Source organism: Hoplias malabaricus, chromosome 9, assembly GCF_029633855.1.
Source record: "Hoplias malabaricus isolate fHopMal1 chromosome 9, fHopMal1.hap1, whole genome shotgun sequence".
Classification (NCBI taxonomy): domain Eukaryota; kingdom Metazoa; phylum Chordata; class Actinopteri; order Characiformes; family Erythrinidae; genus Hoplias; species Hoplias malabaricus.
Window position 1 is genome coordinate 27,208,425 of NC_089808.1, and position 23,394 is coordinate 27,231,818.

General features: G+C 39.6%; 3 protein-coding genes across 5 annotated transcripts in view; 2 read left to right on the forward strand and 1 right to left on the reverse strand.

Annotated features, from left to right (window-relative positions):
• lrch4 (leucine-rich repeats and calponin homology (CH) domain containing 4) overlaps positions 1–886 on the reverse strand; it is a 39,775-nt gene extending 38,889 nt beyond the window's left edge. For both annotated transcript variants that reach the window (XM_066680668.1, XM_066680667.1), the window contains exon 1: positions 517–886. In XM_066680668.1, coding sequence (XP_066536765.1) covers positions 517–688 — 172 coding nt within the window. In that variant the 5' untranslated portion in view covers positions 689–886. The remainder of the gene's footprint in view (positions 1–516) is intronic.
• A 3,132-nt stretch (positions 887–4,018) lies between these two features.
• Positions 4,019–11,037, forward strand: LOC136706922 (F-box only protein 24-like). Of its 2 annotated transcripts, none has more exons than XM_066680669.1 (10): positions 4,019–4,145; positions 4,239–4,319; positions 4,533–4,716; positions 4,836–5,092; positions 6,457–6,694; positions 7,646–7,804; positions 8,177–8,298; positions 8,494–8,625; positions 8,980–9,150; positions 10,649–11,037. In XM_066680669.1, the coding sequence occupies exons 1-10, from the start codon at positions 4,080–4,082 to the stop codon at positions 10,985–10,987; spliced, it is 1,749 nt and encodes a 582-aa protein (XP_066536766.1). In that variant the 5' UTR covers positions 4,019–4,079; the 3' UTR covers positions 10,988–11,037. The 2 variants fall into 2 exon arrangements, with proteins under 2 accessions (XP_066536766.1, XP_066536767.1); XM_066680670.1 differs by having other exon boundaries at positions 4,024–4,145; positions 4,248–4,319.
• Positions 11,038–16,258: 5,221 nt separating this feature from the next.
• On the forward strand, positions 16,259–22,839 carry LOC136707897 (F-box only protein 24-like). Its single transcript, XM_066682196.1, has 10 exons — positions 16,259–16,386; positions 16,480–16,560; positions 16,774–16,957; positions 17,077–17,333; positions 18,384–18,621; positions 19,585–19,743; positions 20,116–20,237; positions 20,433–20,564; positions 20,919–21,089; positions 22,419–22,839. The coding sequence occupies exons 1-10, from the start codon at positions 16,321–16,323 to the stop codon at positions 22,755–22,757; spliced, it is 1,749 nt and encodes a 582-aa protein (XP_066538293.1). The 5' UTR covers positions 16,259–16,320; the 3' UTR covers positions 22,758–22,839.
• The last annotated feature ends 555 nt before the right edge of the window (positions 22,840–23,394 follow it).

Genomic DNA, 23,394 nt, shown 5'->3' on the forward strand with positions numbered 1-23,394 from the left:
CTTTTACCATTTCACAATAACACTACACCTATAAAGAATGTGCTTATTGGTTTAAAATGAGTTTGTTAGATGGTGGTCAACTAGGTCTAACACCGTAAATACATTAATAAACTACTATAACACAAACACAATCGGCAGACATGATGAATATCAATATCACAATCAACTGACAGCTCCATGATGTGGACGTCTATAAAAACCAGTAAGGAGCCAGGTTTGACAGAGGAAATTGGACTCACACTATCAGGCAGCTGCAGTACCATTTAAAGTGGAACGGAAAACAAGAAGACAACTTTAGCTTGGAGATATTAATGTTCACACCACACAATTAACTTCTCCAACTAGCTATCTGTAAAGCAGCAAGTCACTTGAGCTGGCTTTAGCGTTAGCTTTTAATTCTACTTCTCTTTTACATAGCAGGTGAAAGCTACAAAACAAAGGAAGTGAATTATTCTGTGGCACTACCTCTTTCTTTCCGTTTCTGTCGCCTCTCTCCGGATGGTGGAGTGCTCTTACCTGCGTGTGTAATGTCGGATAAGTCATAGTTCTTGGCTGTGCGGGGAAACTCCTTCAGTTTTCTGTTAGATAAGACTAAAGCTCCGCTGGCCGCCGCCTCCTCCAGAGATTTCTCCACACTCCTGCTGGCCGCTATTGTCGCCGGCAGCTGGGACCCATCCCCAGCAGCCATGAACCACAAATAATCCCCGGGTTTTACTTCTTTATGCCTGTTTTACAGATACAGGGCGCTTTTAAACTCTCATTTCCTCCTGCGTTACTTCACCAGCGACGAGGGAGATCTGTTTAATCCGGAATCAGTGTTAAATCCAGCGTGTAGGATTTAATAAAGTTATCGAGGACTCGTCCCTCCGCCCTGAGTTAACTGTCAATCTGGCGCTGCAGTACTGAAAATGAGAGAGAGAGAGAGAGAGGGAGGGATAAGGGGCGTGTCCTTCGAGACCTGAGGGCGTGTCTTTGTCAGAACTGGGGGCGTGACAACAGCGTGAGTAAATTAAAGATTGACGGCCCAACGCAAGGGCGTGGCCACGTGAGAAAAGACTAGACAGGTCTAAAGCAGAGAAAGACTGGCTACTCTAAATAAATATAATAATAATAATAATAATAATAATAATAATAATAATAATAATAGAAGTGTAACTTTGTCAAGCCAAAATCCGAGAAGCCCTGGACCAAATAAAACAACAGCACAGTAACAACAGAGAAATGAGAACTAATATACTAAGCCTATGCTAACATAATGTGTTTTAAAGACCCCCTTCACTCATAATTGTAAAATATATACATCCTCATGGATGACTTAAAAAGATTATCTAGTCTGGTATTTGTGTCAGATGTATTACCATAGAGCTTATATTTTCCAGAATGTGTGTCAGCAGCATTGCAGCAGTTTTGTGAATGAGTCTGAACCTGTCACAATCAACAATTTCTAAATATGTAAATTAGATGAGTACTTCTCCAGCTCCTGAGTGGAGCTCCCCCTTAAAAATATTAAATAATAATTATAATAGCAATAATAATAAATGACACTTATAAATCTTTTTAATTACCCAAAGATACTGATTACAATGGGAATGCACATGTAAAAGACAACCACATCAGACAATCAATGTGCAACATAATGAAAGAAATATATAACACATAACACCTCAAACAAAGAGGTGCGGAGGGAGAGAGGGAGAAATGTTTTAGGCCGAGGTACAGTACAGCTAAAAAATAAGGTTGGTTGTGGCATCATAACATTGCAACGAATCAGGAGTTCTTGTTGCTTCAGTATATGGACTATGAACTGGGGAGAAAATTAATTCTCAAACATAATTGTATTACATATTTTCATTAAAATATATATATTTTTTGCCCTGTGAGAGACTGGCGCCCCCTCCATGGTGTATTCCCCGTCGTGCGCCCAATGATTCCAGGTAGGCTCTGGACCCACCGCGACCCTGAATTGGATAAGCGGTTACAGATAATGAATGAATGAATGAATGAATGAATATTTTTAAAGTTTGGTTCTTCTTGCATTGATGTTATAAATTGCACAATTACCAACTGCTTTAAGAAACATGGAGAGACACACTTATGGTCACTTTGGCTGTGTTGCCCCGCACAATACTTTTAAATAATAATTAAAAAATGACTGCATGGTTAAATTGCAGACTGCAGTCTATTTTAACATATTTTCACATCTATATTTGTTGAGTCTTGCACTAATCACAAGCCTTCTATTACTTATAGCCCACACTTGGGTTCTCCTCTGGGTAATTAGAGGATATCTGTTTGCGGTGTGATTTGAAATTACGTTGGTGAAAAAAAGATTCAGTAAATCATCAGCAGATCCATTACTCCTCAGGGACACTAAAAAGAGGAACCGAGGGATCTAGGGAACACAGAGGAAGAGAAAGAAGGAATAAATGAGCGTGAGAAACTAAGATGTCATCTCAGCTTACGTTAAAATCAGTGTAATCTTTTAGAAAGCAAAAAAAGGAAAGAAAAAGCATAAACTTTTAGATAGCTGTCAGATCACCAAGTTCTTAATGAAGAGCTAGCAGACACCCATTCATTAGCTATTTGCCAGTTTTGATGACATTACATCAGAGGTTAGTTATGTAGGTCACTTATGAATATTCATGTGGATAAGTACCACTAAATTTACTTGTCTGTTCATTTAGAGAGGAGTAGGATAGATGGAGAGAAGAGAGAGGATAGACTGATGGAGGAGATATAAGCAGTTTTCTGAAATAAGAGATGTAACTTGTAACTGGTGAAGCGGAAAAAAGGCAGAGAGAGAGAGAATGGTGCTTAATGATGGTGTTAAAAGGGTTTCCGCCTATTTATCAGTATGTCTGCATAAATAATTTATGGTGATATTAACAGGGTCATTTATTGTCTTTTGATGTGACAAAATAATTTATTTGCTTGTTTCAATATATTAGTACACATTAAATCTACTGAAACAGGTTGAAGTGCAAGATATTTCCATTGGACATGTATTTTAAACTATATGTTGATTAGTGTATTTCTAAAGTACGTAATTTAGAGTTTTGTCTGAGTATTAACCTTTAGTGCTGGGCGATATGAGCGCAAATCAATGTCACGATTAATTGTACATTTTACCACGATTATGTGATAAATCGTTAATGAACGGTTATTACGTTTGAGTATTTTTGACCCTCATAGTTCAGTGACGAGGCTTGTACTGTAAATATGCTCCAGTATTAAAGCTGAGATATTTTTTCTAATGTTGCTCAGCGTTTACATTTGACTTAGTTTTTTATTCAGTGTCATCCTAATTACAGTCTAAACACAGCACATCCAAACCACAGACACTGTGTTTTTCTTTGGTACAAGCTATTTGGTCAGCCTCTGCATATAGTTTGCTTCCATGTGGCGGATATCAGCAGAGACACGTGACTACTGCTTGGTAGTGTATTTTTAAAGGGACAGTCCATGAACACACAGTGGGGACATAACAGAATAAAAATGATAATAATCGATATAGACAAGATTAAGTTGATTAGAAATTCTGAATGCTGATTTTGATTAATTTCCAATTAATTGCCCAGCCCTATTAACATTTAACATAGGCCTAAACACGTGTTTGGATACTGTCACTGTTTAATAATATTACTGTTATTAAACAAACAGAGACTAAGAGTATGTGGACAGAGCACTGTGATATTTCACAGCTGTAATTTTCCACATATGTTTCAATTTTCTTGTTTTATTCACAATCAGCAGGCTGTTCAAATACTTTAGGAGGCATTATAATCCAGCTGTAGAGATTAACTTGCCTTTCATACATTTAATTTCATATGCAGTGACAGCCCTGTTATGAGTCTAAACACCCAAGTTTTATCATAAAATGCTGACATCAACAATTTAGGACATTTACCAGACTCCCACTGAGCCTCAGTCGTGAGGTCATAATCACATGTCATCATAAAGTTATTAGAACTCTAGGACAGAGTTTCCTCAGTGATCCATGGACAGATGCTCTGACAGGCTGCACAGACACATCTCTGCTCTATAACTGGCAAATTTAATCTTAAAAAAGAAAAGAAACAATGAAGAGAAAACATAAACTACATCATGTCGAACAGCAGTGTAGGAATTTTACAGCACCACCTATTGTAAGTAACAGAAATAGAGTATACTCCACAAAGAAACATTAAAAATAATGTGATACATGTTTCAGCAAGTTAACATTTTTCAACAATTCATAGCTTAAAAAGAGGAGAACTGAGACTCCGCCTGACCTAAAAGAAACTCCAGCCATCTCAATCCTGTCATTGCCACCTGAAGTGGTAAGATATAAAAATGTCAATAAAATCCCTATACTTTTTTCATAATGTAGCAAAATACACTTGGTTTAAATTTACAGAGTTGTTTACAGAAAAATCCAGTTTGCTTAGATCTTTGCCTTTCTTTACCTAAATCATTGTTGTAGGGACAAAATATGCTTACGGTTTATAGGTTAATTTATTTATTTTCGTGTGTGCATTTGTGTGTTTCTCCAGCTTGAGAACATTCTCTGTAGGCTCCCAGTCTCTGATGTGATTTCTTTGGGATCCACTTGCCATTATTTATACGAGACAAGCCTTAGTCGGCTGCTTTGGAAGAATCTGTACTTTCAGAATGTGACTAGTCCTGTTCCCAGTAACAATGATAAAACCAACTGGAGGAGGCTGACCATCCTAAAGAGTAGGTTTTATGGGATACAAGGGGCTTAGTGGTTAAACTGACAATTACAATACATTAAGTTTGAAAGATAACGTTGACTATATTAATCATCTCAACTGTAATGTCTCTTCTACCTGAAGTGAGCCAGGGCCTTGTCCTACAGCGTCTTAACAGTGGTGTAAGATCCCACTGTAGGCAGAACCATCTGACAATAACCCAGACACTGAATACACCCATGGCATTGGGCTTCCGTAGGGTGATGCCCATTCTGAACTACACACTTCTCTGGGACTACAACGGCACCATCTTTGTCTTCCATACCCTGACAGGGAATTGGACATTCATGAGGCCCTTCGGCACTGACCACTGTTCTGTACTGTGCTATCATGCCAAAGATGTAAGTAGTTCTGTAAGAAGGTGTTTCCTTTTGTACTTAGAGAGAAAATACAAATAAAATTTTCAAATAGTAACTAAAATTAATGCATTCCTAGAAATAAAATCTGTAAATATTAATATTGTCTGTTTTTTTGTCCTAAACCAACAAACAATCAAACAAACAGAAGCTTTGAGTCTGTGACCCTTTCTCTGATTATTTATTTATTTACAAAATGAAACTTGTCTATTACTAAAATGAAACAACATATATGGCTGGGAGGTAGTACAAACTAAAAAAGATATAGCCTACTACTCACTTTAAAGAAAGTACATGTACCCAGAAAGTTTGGAATAATGGTTCTTTAAATGTATGGTTCTGTAAAATAATGAGCTATACATATTTTTCTTGTACTGTACATCCAAGCTAAGAACTATTTTGGAATCTTAATTTTCTTTCTCAAAGGCAGCTCAAGAAATTAATTCATTCATTCATTGTCTGTAAGCGCTTATCCAGTTCAGGGTTGTGTTGGGTCTGGAGCCTACCCAGAATCACTGGGCGCAAAGCAGGAACATACCCTGGAGGGGGCGCGCACACACCCACCCACACACACACCCCTACGGACACCTCTGAGTCCCCAGTCCTCCTACCAACATGTGTTTTTGGTTCGTGGGAGGAAACCAGAGCACCTGGAGGAAACACACGCGGATACAGGGAGAACACACCAAACTCCTCACAGACAGTCACCCGGAGCAGGACTTGAACCCACAACCTCCAGGTCCCTGGAGCTGTGTGACTGCGACACTAGCTGCTGCACCACTGTGCTACCCCAGGATAATCATGACCTTTTTAAACTAACATAGATTTTAAGCATTCTGTGTAGTGCAAAGACCCCACAATCCATTGAAATTTGCCCTAAGAATGATCAAACATAGTCAGGGGGCGGCACGGTGGCGCAGCAGGTAGTGTCACAGTCACACAGCTCCAGGGACCTGGAGGTTGTGGGTTTGATTCCCGCTCTGGGTGACTGAGTGTGAGTTGGTGTGTTCTCCCCATGTCCACATGGGTTTCCTCCGTTTCCTACCACAGTCCAAAAACACATGTTGGTAGGTGGATTGGTGATTCAAAAGTGTCCGTATGGGTGAATGTGTGAGTGAATGTGCGAGAGTATGTGTCACCCTATGAATACACCCTCCAGGGTATATTCCTGCCTTGCGCCAGGTAGGCTCTGGACCCACCGCGACCCTGAACTGGATAAGCTGTTACAGAAATTGAATGAATGTAACATAGTCACTGTAGACAGCCATAGTCCAAACAAAGGGCAATGGCCCTTAAATGGTGTTCATGGTACCTACATGTAAGCTTGCTGTTTCTTCTCTCTGTTCTAGTTTGCCGTGGACCCCCGCAGTAATCCCATACACCGCAAGTTTATCTATGTGCTAGTGAGGCAGGAGATCTCAAGCAATCCCCCAGAGGGCACAGGACCTCAGACATGTGATTATATGGATGTGTACCATTGGAACACCCATGAGAGGGTCTGTCGTTTCAGTTTTCACCCCTCTCTCAGCTTCACTCAAATCCGCCTAACCGGACTGGAGAATAAACGCACCATCCTGCTGCTAAATGGTCAGTTGCAGGTCATATGATGTACTGTAATGTTTATTTGACATTTCCCACTAAATTTACCAGCATGAACCTGCTTTGATGGACAACTGTACACAGCTGAAGTAAAATTACATCAATTTAAATACTGTAATTTAAAGCTGTATAGCATCGCTATATATATACAAATAAAACTTAACCATGGAACAATGGAAGTCAATGTAAAAGTAATTTTGGAGCATTTCTATTGGTCCATTTATCATGAAATGATGAATGTGAGGGCAGCACGGTGGTGTAGCAGGTTGTGTTGCAGTCACACAGCTCCAGGGACCTGGAGGTTGTGGATTCGAGTCCTGCTCCGGTAACTGACTGTGAGGGGTTTGGTGTGTTCTCCATGTGTCTGCGCGTGTTTCCTCCGGGTGCTCCAGTTTCTTCCCATGGTCCAAAAACACACATTGGGAGGTGGATTGGCAACTCAAAAGTGTTCGTAGGTGTGAGTGACTGTGACTGTGTCTGTGTGTTGCCCTGTGAAGTACTGTCGCCACCTCCAGGGTGTATTCCCGCCTTGCGCCCAGTGATTCAGGATTGGTTCTGGACCCACCGCGACCCTGAACTGGAAAAGTGGTTACAGACTGAACGAATGAATGTGAGCTGATGTGCTCCTGGTCACATACATAGGGGTATATCCAGATGTTGATTCAATCTAAAGATATTGTTTTTGTGTGAGCTTTGGTACAGACATAAAAATGCCAGTGTGTTATGAGTATTTCCTTATGTTTGCATTCAGTGGCATTTAGCAAACTCTTGGCATTTATCTAATATTTCCTTTGGAGTGTTCATTTGTAGAGTGTGGTGGTGTTACAATCAGTTATTCACACTGCAATAAATGCATGATTAAATTGATTTGTACATTTTAATGCCCTACTTATCAGCTTGGTATACTGAGAGGCTTTATTTATTTATATTTTCCCTCAGATGATGGACAAGTATACTCCATGAGCCTGAATGAGAATGAGCTTAATACTTATCGCAACTATTCCACACAACTTAAGCTCAAAAGCATTAGCCAACAATTGCTAGACCATCCAATCAAACAGATCCATACCAGTCTAAACAGCATTCTGTATGTTACAGGTAAGGCACTGTACTTCCAAACATTGCTTGAGTACCTGAAGGGAATGATTGTTATCAACATAACTGAGTAACTAGAATAACTAGCACTTCATGCTTAACTCCATGGAGGCTATTATGTACAATAGATTAAAATATTAGTATATTACTAATTATAGTCTATGGAAAATAGCAATGTTCTTTAACAACATTATTGATGTCGTTAGGTTAAATATATGAAGCACATATGTCTGTAAATTACATTTATAATATATAAATATAGCCCACATTCTACCTTTTATATATTAAGTATGTACAGCAATGTAACAAAATCAGTGGTAGTTATGCATTGAAGCAATAAAAACAAATCCTGTCTTTTTCCTGTTTGTCTTGTAGTTAATGGCTCAGTCTTCACTGAAGTGCATACCCGTACGGTCTTCCATAACATGTTTGGATCTTATGCAGGATATGACCAAAGTGATGTGCAAACCTTTTTTCCAGTCATGCTCACACATAAGGTATAACCCCTTCACATAAACCATAAAGCTGGTATTCCACTCGGGACTTTTTAAGATGTTAATGACTAGAACAAATTTGCAGTGAATGCAGATCAGATCTCACTGACTGATATTACAACATCCTTATTGTATTACTAACATTCAAAATTGTATTTATTTGGTTAATCCTTTCATCATCTTACCTGTGTTCTGTAGGTGGTGAAATGCTCTCTGGGTTTGATGCACTTGTGTTTGCTGGATAACCATGGAAGGCTCTTCATGCAGGGCAGTAACCGTTATGGCCAGTTAGGCACTGGAGACAAAATCGATCGGGGCGAGCCCACTATGGTATTTTGTTCAGCTGTAATTTCTAGTTAATATAAACAAAAGATTTGCAGTTATATGGAAGTGTTTGGACACCTTGTGGATTTCCAGTGTAGCAATAAGTTAACATATGACCTAAAAAGGGGGAAAAAAACTTTGTTAAAGCATTTATTTCTGCAAGTGTTAGTGCACAGTTTCTATTTGTACATAAAACATCATGTTTTTATACTGGCCTAATTCATATTTTTCCAATATGTTGAATTCAGTAATAAACAGAAGAGTGCTGTTTAAGAAACATATTGTACTTATTTCAATGAGATAATCAACCAACCATTTCATTTGACCAGGACATGAAGGCTCAGTGTCCCTCTGTCTTAGGTATTGGTATCCATGGCTCCAGTGGATGTATGGTGTGGACTGAACCACACACTGGTCCTGATGGAGACTCAATCTGGAGATAAGCAAGTGCAGGGCTGTGGCTGTGGATCAAGAGGCAGATTACCTGGATGCCCGGAAGGCAGCCCTGTGTTTGTGACACTCAATATTGAAGTGAGTTCTCTTTATAAATTAGAGTTCACTGACCGATCACTTGATTAGGAATACCTACCCTGTATCTACACTCATTGTCCATTCTCTCAGCTCCACTAACCAGCACTTTGTAGCGCTACATCTACAGACTGCAGTCCACCTGTTTCTCTGCATACTTTCTTAACCTCATTTCACCCCCACAGGACCACCACAGAGCAGGGATGATTTGAGTTTTAGATGCTTTTCAGTTTTGCAGTGACACTGATGTTGTGGTGGTGTGATAGTGTGTGTTGTGCTGGTATCAGTGGATCAGACACAGCAGGGATGTTCTAGCTTTTAAAGCCTTCAGTGTCACTGCTGGACTAACAATTGTCCGCAAACCAAAAAATATCCAGCCAACAGCGTTTTGTGTCCACTGATGAAGGACTAGAGGACGAGCAACATAAACTGTGCAGACAAGCTACTGTCTCTGACTTTACAGGCACATAGTTGACCAACGAGGAAGGTGTGTCTAACAGAGTGGACAGTGACTGGTCACAGTCACAGTGTTTCAAAGCCCATACCAGGTAGCTGTTCTTAATCCAGTGATCGGTCCGTTTATATCTACATGTTTCTCACAATTACCTTGGAGGAATTACACTTGCAATAATATTTAAGTATATATAATTATTATATTTCTGTTTGCAAAAATAATTTTGCTTTCTATTTATGTATATCATGGATTAAATCTGGGCGGCACGGTGGGCAGCAGGTAGTGTCGCAGTCACACAGCTCCAGGGACCTGTAAGTTGTGGGTTCGAGTCCCGCTCCGGGTGACTGTCTGTGAGGAGTTGGTGTGTTCTCCCCGTGTCTGCGTGGGTTTCCTCCGGGTGCTCAGGTTTCCTCCCACAGTCCGAAAACACACGTTGTTAGGTGGATTGGCGACTCAAACGTGTCCGTAGGTTTGTGTGAGTGTGTGTGTTGCCCTTTGAAGGACGGGTGCCCCCTCCAGGGGGTATTCTCGCCTTGCACCCAATGAATCCAGGGAGGCTCTGGACCCACCGTGACCCTGAACTGGATAAGCGCTTACAGATAATGAATGAATGGATTAAATCTGCATGAATTTTGTTTTTAAAGAAATATATGAACTTACCTTTCCCTGCTAAATAGAACTGTATACACAACATTAGTTCAACATTCAGAACCCGTGTGTAAATGTCAATAGGGACATTACTGAGAAAAATAAATAATAAATAACAAAGGACCCTGACCTCAACATGTGTTTGGGATTGTTGTAAGAAGCAGACTTAGTTGTAAGATTTCTAAGACTGAACTTGTCAGGTTGGGAAAAATACCATTTTTAAGAGAAGCTGCAATAAAAACGTAAACAACAACAACAACAAAGAAAGATGTGTGGCACTGTCTCTGACTGCTGCATGTGCTAAAAAGATTGAAATGCAACACAGAAATAGTCGCTTCAAAGCATATACACCATTGGGTAATCAAGCATGGTTAACATATGTATCTTTCTCTTTTTCAGGCCCCACGCACGGCTACATCTCTTTGCTCCTCTAGAGAATGCCTTTACCTCATTTGTTCTCATGATGTTGATGAACCTCCTGCAATTCGCTACATTCCTCCTGGAGTGGAGGATGAAGATCATGAGAGACAACAGGAGGAAGAGATTCAGCAACTGCAAAGTTACCTTTGTCTATTGGACAGATATGACAGCACCAAAATGCAGATTGCCACACTGCAGACTGCTATCAATCAGCACCTGACTGGCCTAAGTGGTCTCCATAGGGCCTTCCTTGACACAGCACTGACCATAGTCCTTCAAACCTCCACAACAGCGGCACAGCAGCTGTCAAATGAATAAATGAATGTAATTCACATTGGGCTAAAAATAGCCTGAAGAAAATGTGTATTTTGCCAATAATGTGACAAATGCACAAAATAAAAATGCCTTGCATCATTCAAGTGTGCTAATGAATAGAAACTCATCCTTATAAAGCTAGCTAATGTTTGTCTTCCGACTTTTGGTTATAATGAAATAGATAAATCTGAGAAAGTTTATTGCACGAAACAGCTGTATGAATTTATGTTTTAGGGTGTACTAACCCCGAACATCTGTGACTAGGTAAAGGAATTTTACATATGATTAAATTGGCGGGGCCCTGTGAAGGACTGGCGCCCCCTCCAGGGTGTAGTCCCGCCTTGTGCGACCCTGAGTTGGATAAGCGCTTACAGATAATGAATGAATGAATGAATGAATGAATGAATGAATGAATGAATGAATAAATTGGTGGACATCCCCTTTAATCTGGGTTAGTTGCTAACGTTAAAAGACACGCGTTTAACGCTATAGTGTGTTTTCTGTTCAATCTGTAGTCCTACTGCCTAACTTTCATGTTTGGTTCATAACATCTTCGTCCTGTGCGGTTTGTCAACATCACGCGCTGCATTTGAAATAAAACGTGTTGGTGAACACGGACCGGTGAACAACACTGAACCTCCTCTGGACTGAATGCGTCTGAAAAGGTGGGTGTGCTTTTTTTTTTTTTTACAACATATTAAAGTCCCACGGTTGAAAAAAAATCCCTCAGAGCATTTCGAGAGTCTCGCCGCGTTTGTTTTGGGGTTTTTTATCCATATGAAATGACAAATGTTTCGAAATAATGTTTGAAATATGTAAAATAAAGTAAGTAAATAAATTACTTAAAATTCTAATTTTGTGTACATGATGGTGATTATTCAGGGAAGCTTTTATTTTAATTCATAAATTATATAATGGAGATAGAAAAAGGGCAGAAATTATTTAGCAGATAAATAAAGAAACAAGAGTAAAACATAGGTACCAAATTCCAAGATGAGCTCGAGCTGAGGAGGGTTTTTTTTTTACCAACACTGGATTTTGCCAGATTCTGCACACTTTAATGCACAATTGATGTTCAAACAAATTGTGGGTTGTGCAAATTATATTTTATATTTATAGCTAAATATTCAGCAAATAAGTAGAACTTGTGCACAATGAACAAGGAAGCTAGACCACGTTATTTGGCTAAACCGAGAAATCCTGCTTTATGGAATGGACGTATCCACAGGTGTCTAAAACCTGCATAGGACAGCCGCTAATTGCTGTTGCTCGTATATTTTTGTGTACTCCCCGTGTGTGTGTGTGTCACTCCTGCAGATGGAGTTTGATTCTGGATACAAAGATCGGCTCGTGATGTTCTCGCGCACGATGGCGCACTGGTATAAACGTTACGAAGCCTCACGCTCCATGAGGCAGAAGCGTGCTCTCAGAATGGACCGAGTCCGGCTTCCTGTGGACCGCGCATGCGCACACTGGATATTACACCTGCTGGACTGCGCAGCTGCGCCTCCTGCTGCCAGAGCACGACTCAGCACTGATCCATCACAACTCCGTGAGATTCTACAAACACACTCCCACAGCTTCTCTGTCCAGTGACTTTACTGACAGGAATTATTATGAAACACTTTAGCGACAGCAATATAACATAACAACAATATAACAACGGCGGCAAATAACAGCAATAAACGATGAATGAATAAAGACTAAAAATAATCATGCATTAGATTCGGTTACAGAAATCAAACAATTAAATTATTAAATTACCTAGCTGCCATACCTTTTTTTTCTAAAGATGTGGCATTAAACATATTTAGATATTAGTTAATGCATAAGTCTCTTAAACACGCATTCATTTTCAATCAGTTTTCACTTTCTCTTCAAATGGGCAGAGACAATTGTTTGCCCTGAGGTCAGTCTCTCTCTCTCTCTCTCTCTCTCTCTCTCTCTCTCTCTCTCTCTCTCTGTCTCTCTCTCTCTCTCTCTCACATACACACACACACACAATTACTTGAACCCACACTGTTTACATTTTAATGTTGCAAAATTAAAAAATTAAAAGAATAAGGCAAAATTATTTGTTCTCCACCTCATGAAGTGTGTGTACTTGCCTTGCTCCCAGTGATTCCTGATGAGCACCGGCTGCACCCTGAACCATAATCTGCATAAGCAGTTACAGAAATTATTTGTTCTCCTTTACTCCTCTGCCTTAACAAAGATATACCAACACTAATAAAATTAGACATCTGACCTTATCTAATACAAACACTCTTACCATGATGACTGACCTTTTTACTCAGACATACACAGACATATTGATTTTTTAATGACATTGTCTCTGTCTGTCCCTGCAGTGGATTTTGATGGAAAGAGTGTGCTGCTGCTGACTGACGCTTCCAGTTTGCCTCTGGGCTTTGATATGTTGCCACAGGGTTGGGCTAGTTCTCTTGAAAATGTAGAAGCAGTGGATGGTGAAACTGAGGGTGCAGTTGCAGAAGGTGCTGGGATTGCTTCGTCACTCAACGGAGGCAACACTGAGCGGAGGTTTGCCGCGACGACCACGTACTCTGAGAGTTAGTGATAAGAAGCTGCACAGGTGAGCACTGGAGTGCACTGAGAAAAAACACTGTGCTCAATATATTGGACTGAAGTGTATATGTTTTTCCATATTAATAAAAAAAACAAAAAAACAAAAACAGAATTGTATTTTTCAGTATGTTTTAGAAATAAACAAATATGGGATTTGTGTGCTAGTTTCATCTACTTACCTGGCAGTTCCTATATTAATAGTGATGCATTTTTATTAATAGTTTACATGCATCATGTGGATTTTGGGCCAGAATATAATAGTATAATCATTACAGAACATTTAACTTTTATTACTATGATGTTACAAATGCAGCAACATATTTCTACCAGTTTATTTACCTTCTACTTCTATATAAGTTGTGCTGATGTGATGTATCATTTGAACCCAGGAGCTGTCCTTCACATTGTGGAAATACTTCATAATGAATGGACCAATAAAATTGCTCCTAAAAGACTTGCAATAAAATATTTTTACACTGATTTCCATCAACTGTTAAGAAGGTTTATTTCTTTTTGTTTTTCGGCTTTGTCTGTAGGCTGAACATATTTAAATATGTTGGTTGTGGCATCATAACATTGCAACAAATCAGGAGTTCTTGTTGCTTCAGTATATGGACTATGAACTGGGGAGAAAATTAATTCTGAAACATAATTATATTACATATTTTCATTAAAATATATATTTTTAAAGTTTGGTTCTTCTTGCATTGATGTTATAAATTGCACAATTACCAACTGCTTTAAGAAACATGGAGAGAAACACTTATGGTCACTTTGGCTGTGTTGCCCCGCACAATACTTTTAAATAATAATTAAAAAATGACTGCATGGTTAAATTGCAGACTGCAGTCTATTTTAACATATTTTCACATCTATATTTGTTGAGTCTTGCACTAATCACAAGCCTTCTATTACTTATAGCCCACACTTGGGTTCTCCTCTGGGTAATTAGAGGATATCTGTTTGCGGTGTGATTTGAAATTACGTTGGTGAAAAAAAGATTCAGTAAATCATCAGCAGATCCATTACTCCTCAGGGACACTAAAAAGAGGAACCGAGGGATCTAGGGAACACAGAGGAAGAGAAAGAGGGAATAAATGAGCATGAGAAACTAAGATGTCATCTCAGCTTACGTTAAAATCAGTGTAATCTTTTAGAAAGCAAAAAAAGGAAAGAAAAAGTATAAACTTTTAGATAGCTGTCAGATCACCAAGTTCTTAATGAAGAGCTAGCAGACACCCATTCATTAGCTATTTGCCAGTTTTGATGACATTACATCAGCGGTTAGTTATGTAGGTCACTTATGAATATTCATGTGGATAAGTACCACTAAATTTACTTGTCTGTTCATTTAGAGAGGAGTAGGATAGATGGAGAGAAGAGAGAGGATAGACTGATGGAGGAGATATAAGCAGTTTTCTGAAATAAGAGATGTAACTTGTAACTGGTGAAGCGGAAAAAAGGCAGAGAGAGAGAGAATGGTGCTTAATGATGGTGTTAAAAGGGTTTCCGCCTATTTATCAGTATGTCTGCATAAATCATTTATGGTGATATTAACAGGGTCATTTATTGTCTTTTGATGTGACAAAATAATTCATTTGCTTATTTCAATATATTAGTACACATTAAATCTACTGAAACAGGTTGAAGTGCAAGATATTTCCATTGGACATGTATTTTAAACTATATGTTCATTACTGTATTTCTAAAGAACATAATTTAGAGTTTTGTCTGAGTATTAACCTTTAGTGCTGGGCGATATGAGCGCAAATCAATGTCACGATTAATTGTACATTTTACCACGATTATGTGATAAATCGTTAATGAACGGTTATTACGTTTGTGTATTTTTGACCCTCATAGTTCAGTGACGAGGCTTGTACTGTAGATATGCTCCAGTATTAAAGCTGAGATATTTTTTCTAATGTTGCTCAGCGTTTACATTTGACTTAGTTTTTTATTCAGTGTCATCCTAATTACAGTCTAAACACAGCACATCCAAACCACAGACACTGTGTTTTTCTTTGGTACAAGCTATTTGGTCAGCCTCTGCATTTAGTTTGCTTCCATGTGGCGGATATCAGCAGAGACACGTGACTACTGCTTGGTAGTGTGGTTTTAAAGGGACAGTCCATGAACACACAGTGGGGACATAACAGAATAAAAATGATAATAATCGATATAGACAAGATTAAGTTGATTAGAAATTCTGAATGCTGATTTTGATTAATTTCCAATTAATTGCTCAGCCCTATTAACATTTAACATAGGCCTAAACACTTGTTTGAATACTGTCACTGTTTAATAATATTACTGTTATTAAACAAACAGAGACTAAGAGTATGTGGGCAGAGCACTGTGATATTTCACAGCTGTAATTTTCCACATATGTTTCAGTTTTCTTGTTTTATTCACAATCAGCAGGCTGTTCAAATACTTTAGGAGGCATTATAATCCAGCTGTAGAGATTAACTTGCCTTTCATACATTTAATTTCATATGCAGTGACAGCCCTGTTATGAGTCTAAACACCCAAGTTTTATCATAAAATGCTGACATCAACATTTTAGGACATTTACCAGACTCCCACTGAGCCTCAGTCGTGAGGTCATAATCACATGTCATCATAAAGTTATTAGAACTCTAGGACAGAGTTTCCTCAGTGATCCATGGACAGATGCTCTGACAGGCTGCACAGACACATCTCTGCTCTATAACTGGCAAATTTAATCTTAAAAAAGAAAAGAAACAATGAAGAGAAAACATAAACTACATCATGTCGAACAACAGTGTAGGAATTTTACAGCACCACCTATTGTAAGTAACAGAAATAGAGTATACTCCACAAAGAAACATTAAAAATAATGTGATACATGTTTCAGCAAGTTAACATTTTTCAACAATTCATAGCTTAAAAAGAGGAGAACTGAGACTCCGCCTGACCTAAAAGAAACTCCAGCCATCTCAATCCTGTCATTGCCACCTGAAGTGGTAAGATATAAAAATGTCAATAAAATCCCTATACTTTTTTCATAATGTAGCAAAATACACTTGGATTAAATTTACAGAGTTGTTTACAGAAAAATCCAGTTTGCTTAGATCTTTGCCTTTCTTTACCTAAATCATTGTTGTAGGGACAAAATATGTTTACGGTCTGTAGGTTTATTTATTTATTTTCGTGTGTGCATTTGTGTGTTTCTCCAGCTTGAGAACATCCTCTGTAGGCTCCCAGTCTCTGATGTGATTTCTTTGGGATCCACTTGCCATTATTTATACGAGACAAGCCTTAGTCGGCTGCTTTGGAAGAATCTGTACTTTCAGAATGTGACTAGTCCTGTTCCCAGCAACAATGATAAAACCAACTGGAGGAGGCTGACCATCCTAAAGAGTAGGTTTTATGGGATACAAGGGGCTTAGTGGTTAAACTGACAATTACAATACATTAAGTTTGAAAGATAACGTTGACTATATTAATCATCTCAACTGTAATGTCTCTTCTACCTGTAGTGAGCCAGGGCCTTGTCCTACAGCGTCTTAACAGTGGTGTAAGATCCCACTGTAGGCAGAACCATCTGACAATAACCCAGACATTGAATACACCCATGGCATTGGGCTTCCGTAGGGTGATGCCCATTCTGAACTACACACTTCTCTGGGACTACAACGGCACCATCTTTGTCTTCCATACCCTGACAGGGAATTGGACATTCATGAGGCCCTTCGGCACTGACCACTGTTCTGTACTGTGCTATCATGCCAAAGATGTAAGTAGTGGAATAATGGTTCTTTAAATGTATGGTTCTGTAAAATAATGAGCTATACATGTTATACATTCTTGTACTGTACATCCAAGCTAAGAACTATTTTGGAATCTTAATTTTCTTTCTCAAAGTCAGCTCAAGAAATTAATGAATTCATTCATTGTCTGTAAGCGCATATCCAGTTCAGGGTTGCGTTGGGTCTGGAGCCTACCCAGAATCACTGGGCGCAAAGCAGGAACATACCCTGGAGGGGGCGTGCACACCCACCCCTACGGACACCTCTGAGTCCCCAGTCCTCCTACCAACATGTGTATTTGGTTTGTGGGAGGAAACCAGCGGAGGAAACAAGCGGATACAGGTAGAACACACCAAACTCCTCACAGACAGTCACCCGGAGCAGGGCTTGAACCCACAACCTCCAGGTCCCTGGAGCTGTGTGACTGCGACACTAGCTGCTGCACCACTGTGCTACCCCAAGATAATCAAGACCTTTTTAAACTAACATAGATATTAAGCATTCTGTGTAGTGCAATGACCCCACAATCCATTGAAATCTGCCCTAAGAATGATCAAATTCAATTGTAAATAATATAATTGTTACAAACTGTAACATAGTCAGGGGGCAGCACGGTGGCGCAGCCACACAGCTCCAGGGACCTGGAGGTTGTGGGTTTGATTCCCGCTCTGGGTGACTGAGTGTGAGTTGGTGTGTTCTCCCCATGTCCACGTGGGTTTCCTCCGTTTCCTACCACAGTCCAAAAATACATGTTGGTAGGTGGATTGGTGACTCAAAAGTGTCTGTAGGTGTGAGTGTGTGAGTGAATGTGCGAGAGTGTGTGTCACCCTATGAATACACCCTCCAGGGTATATTCCTGCATTGCGCCAGGTAGGCTCTGGACCCACCGCGACCCTGAACTGGATAAGCTGTTACAGAAATTGAATGAATGTAACATAGTCACTGTAGACAGCCATACTCCAAACAAAGGGCAATGGCCCTTAAATGGTGTTCATGGTACCAACATGTAAGCTTGCTGTTTCTTCTCTCTGTTCTAGTTTGCCGTGGACCCCCGCAGTAATCCCATACACCGCAAGTTTATCTATGTGCTAGTGAGGCAGGAGATCTCAAGCAATCCCCCAGAGGGCACAGGACCTCAGACATGTGATTATATGGATGTGTACCATTGGAACACCCATGAGAGGGTCCGTCGTTTCAGTTTTGACCCCTCTCTCAGCTTCACTCAAATCCGCCTAACCGGACTGGAGAATAAACGCACCATCCTGCTGTTAAATGGTCAGTTGCAGGTCATATGATGTACTGTAATGTTTATTTGACATTTCCCACTAAATTTACCAGCATGAACCTGCTTTGATGGACAACTGTACACAGCTGAAGTAAAATTACATCAATTTAAACATTGTAATGGGTAATTTAAAGCTGTATATCATCGCTATATATATAAATATAAAACTTAACCATGGAACAATGGAAGTCAATGTAAAAGTAATTTTGGAGCATTTCTATTGGTCCATTTATCATGAAATGATGAATGTGAGGGCAGCACGGTGGTGCAGCAGGTAGTGTCGCAGTCACACAGCTCCAGGGACCTGGAGGTTGTGGATTCGAGTCCTGCCCCGGGTGACTGACTGTGAGGAGTTTGGTGTGTTCTCCATGTGTCTGCACGTGTTTCGTCCGGGTGCTCCGGTTTCTTCCCATGGTCCAAAAACACACATTGGGAGGTGGATTGGCAACTCAAAAGTGTTAGTAGGTGTGAGTGACTGTGACTGTGTGTGTGTTGCCCTGTGAAGTACTGTCGCCACCTCCAGGGTGTATTCCCGCCTTGCGCCCAGTGATTCAGGGTTGGTTCTGGACCCACCGCGACCCTGAACTGGAAAAGTGGTTACAGATAATGACTGAACGAATGAATGTGAGCTGGTGAGCTCCTGGTCACATACTTAGGGGTATATCCAGATGTTGATTCAATCTAAAGATATTATTTTTGTGTGAGCTTTGGTACAGACATAAAAATGCCAGTGTGTAATGAGTATTTCCTTATGTTTGCATTCAGTGGCATTTAGCAAACTCTTGGCATTTATCTAATATTTCCTTTGGAGTGTTCATTTGTAGAGTGTGGTGGTGTTACAATCAGTTATTCACACTGCAATAAACGCATGATTAAATTGATTTGTACATTTTAATGCCCTACTTATCAGCTTGGTATACTGAGAGGCTTTATTTATTTATATTTTCCCTCAGATGATGGACAAGTATACTCCATGAGCCTGAATGAGAATGAGCTTAATATTTCTCGCAACTATTCCACACAACTTAAGCTCAAAAGCATTAGCCAACAATTGCCAGACCATCCAATCAAACAGATCCATACCAGTCTCAACAGCATTCTGTATGTTACAGGTAAGGCACTGTACTTCCAAACATTGCTTGAGTACCTGAAGGGAATGATTGTTATCAACATAACTGAGTAACTAGAATAACTAGCACTTCATGCTTAACTCCATGGAGGCTATTATGTACAATAGATTAAAATATTAGTATATTACTAGTTATAGTCTATGGAAAATAGCAATGTTCTTTAACAACATTATTGATGTAGTTAGGTTAAATATATGAAGCACATATGTCTGTAAATTACATTTATAATATATAAATATAGCCCACATTCTACCTTTTATATATTAAGTATGTACAGCAATGTAACAAAATCAGTGGTAGTTATGCATTGAAGCAATAAAAACAAATCCTGTCTTTTTCCTGTTTGTCTTGTAGATAATGGCTCAGTCTTCACTGAAGTGCATACCCGTACGGTCTTCCATAACATGTTTGGATCTTATGCAGGATATGACCAAAGTGATGTGCAAACCTTTTTTCCAGTCATGCTCACACATAAGGTATAACCCCTTCACATAAACCATAAAGCTGGTATTCCACTCGGGACTTTTTAAGATGTTAATGACTAGAACAAATTTGCAGTGAATGCAGATCAGATCTCACTGACTGATATTACAACATCCTTATTGTATTACTAACATTCAAAATTGTATTTATTTGGTTAATCCTTTCATCATCTTACCTGTGTTCTGTAGGTGGTGAAATGCTCTCTGGGTTTGATGCACTTGTGTTTGCTGGATAACCATGGAAGGCTCTTCATGCAGGGCAGTAACCGTTATGGGCAGTTAGGCACTGGAGACAAAATCGATCGGGGCGAGCCCACTATGGTATTTTGTTCAGCTGTAATTTCTAGTTAATATAAACAAAAGATTTGCAGTTATATGGAAGTGTTTGGACACCTCGTGGATTTCCAGTGTAGCAATAAGTTAACATATGACCTAAAAAGGGGGAAAAAAACTTTGTTAAAGCATTTATTTCTGCAAGTGTTAGTGCACAGTTTCTATTTGTACATAAAACATCATGTTTTTATACTGGCCTAATTCATATTTTTCCAATATGTTGAATTCAGTAATAAACAGAAGAGTGCTGTTTAAGAAACATATTGTACTTATTTCAACGAGATAATCAACCAACCATTTGATTTGACCAGGACATGAAGGCTCAGTGTCCCTCTGTCTTAGGTATTGGTATCCATGGCTCCAGTGGATGTATGGTGTGGACTGAACCACACACTGGTCCTGATGGAGACTCAATCTGGAGATAAGCAAGTGCAGAGTTGTGGCTGTGGATCAAGAGGCAGATTACCTGGATGCCCGGAAGGCAGCCCTGTGTTTGTGACACTCAATATTGAAGTGAGTTCTCTTTATAAATTAGAGTTCACTGACCGATCACTTGATTAGGAATACTTACCCTGTATCTACACTCATTGTCCATTCTCTCAGCTCCACTAACCAGCCCTTTGTAGCGCTACATCTACAGACTGCAGTCCACCTGTTTCTCTGCATACTTTCTTAACCTAATTTCACCCCCACAGGACCACCACAGAGCAGGGATGATTTGAGTTTTAGATGCTTTTCAGTTTTGCAGTGACACTGATGTTGTTGTGGTGTGATGGTGTGTGTTGTGCTGGTATCAGTGGATCAGACACAGCAGGGATGTTCTAGCTTTTAAAGCCTTCAGTGTCACTGCTGGACTAACAATTGTCCGCAAACCAAAAAATATCCAGCCAACAGCGTTTTGTGTCCACTGATGAAGGACTAGAGGACGAGCAACATAAACTGTGCAGACAAGCTACTGTCTCTGACTTTACAGGCACATAGTTGACCAACGAGGAAGGTGTGTCTAACAGAGTGGACAGTGACTGGTCACAGTCACAGTGTTTCAAAGCCCATACCAGGTAGCTGTTCTTAATCCAGTGATCGGTCCGTTTATATCTACATGTTTCTCACAATTACCTTGGACGAATTACACTTGCAATAATATTTAAGTATATATAATTATTATATTTCTGTTTGCAAAAATAATTTTGCATTCTATATATGTATATCATGGATTAAATCTGGGCGGCACGGTGGGCAGCAGGTAGTGTCGCAGTCACACAGCTCCATTGTGTGAGTGTGTGTGTTGCCCTTTGAAGGACGGGTGCCCCCTCCAGGGGGTATTCTCGCCTTGCACCCAATGAATCCAGGGAGGCTCTGGACCCACCGTGACCCTGAACTGGATAAGCGCTTACAGATAATGAATGAATGGATTAAATCTGCATGAATTTTGTTTTTAAAGAAATATATGAACTTACCTTTCCCTGCTAAATAGAACTGTATACACAACATTAGTTCAACATTCAGAACCCGTGTGTAAATGTCAATAGGGACATTACTGAGAAAAATAAATAACAAATAACAAAGGACCCTGACCTCAACATGTGTTTGGGATTGTTGTAAGAAGCAGACTTAGTTGTAAGATTTCTAAGACTGAACTTGTCAGGTTGGGAAAAATACCATTTTTTAAGAGAAGCTGCAATAAAATGGAAAACAACAACAACAAAAAAAGATGTTTGGCACTGTCTCTGACTGCTGCATGTGCTAAAAAGATTGAAATGCAACACAGAAATAGTCACTTCAAAGCATATACACCATTGGGTAATCAAGCATGGTTAACATATGTATCTTTCTCTTTTTCAGGCCCCACGCACTGCTACATCTCTTTGCTCCTCTAGAGAATGCCTTTACCTCATTTGTTCCCATGATGTTGATGAACCTCCTGCAATTCGGTACATTCCTCCTGGAGTGGAGGATGAAGATCATGAGAGACAACAGGATGAAGAGATTCAGCAACTGCATAGTTACCTTTGTCTATTGGACAGATATGACAGCACCAAAATGCAGATTGCCACACTGCAGACTGCTATCAATCAGCACCTGACTGGCCTAAGTGGTCTTCATAGGGCCTTCCTTGACACAGCACTGACCATAGTCCTTCAAACCTCCACAACAGCGGCACAGCAGCTGTCAAATGAATAAATGAATGTAATTCACATTGGGCTAAAAATAGCCCGAAGAAAATGTGTATTTTGCCAATAATGTGACAAATGCACAAAATAAAAATGCCTTGCATCATTCAAGTGTGCTAATGAATAGAAACTCATCCTTATAAAGCTAGCTAATGTTTGTCTTCCGACTTTTGGTTATAATGAAATAGATAAATCTGAGAAAGTTTATTGCACGAAACAGCTGTATGAATTTATGTTTTAGGGTGTACTAACCCCGAACATCTGTGACTAGGTAAAGGAATTTTACATATGATTAAATTGGCGGAGCCCTGTGAAGGACTGGCGCCCCCTCCAGGGTGTAGTCCCGCCTTGTGCGACCCTGAGTTGGATAAGCACTTACAGATAATGAATGAATGAATGAATAAATTGGTGGACGTCCCCTTTAATCTGGGTTATTTGCTAACGTTAAAAGACATGCGTTTAACGCTATAGTGTTTGGTTCATAACATCTTCGTCCTGTGCGGTTTGTCAACATCACGCGCTGCATTTGAAATAAAACGCATGTGTTTATTTACGCACGAATTCTGAGCAGACCGGTGAACAACACTGAACCTCCTCTGGACTGAATGCGTCTAAAAAGGTGGGTGTGCCTATTTTTTACGACATAT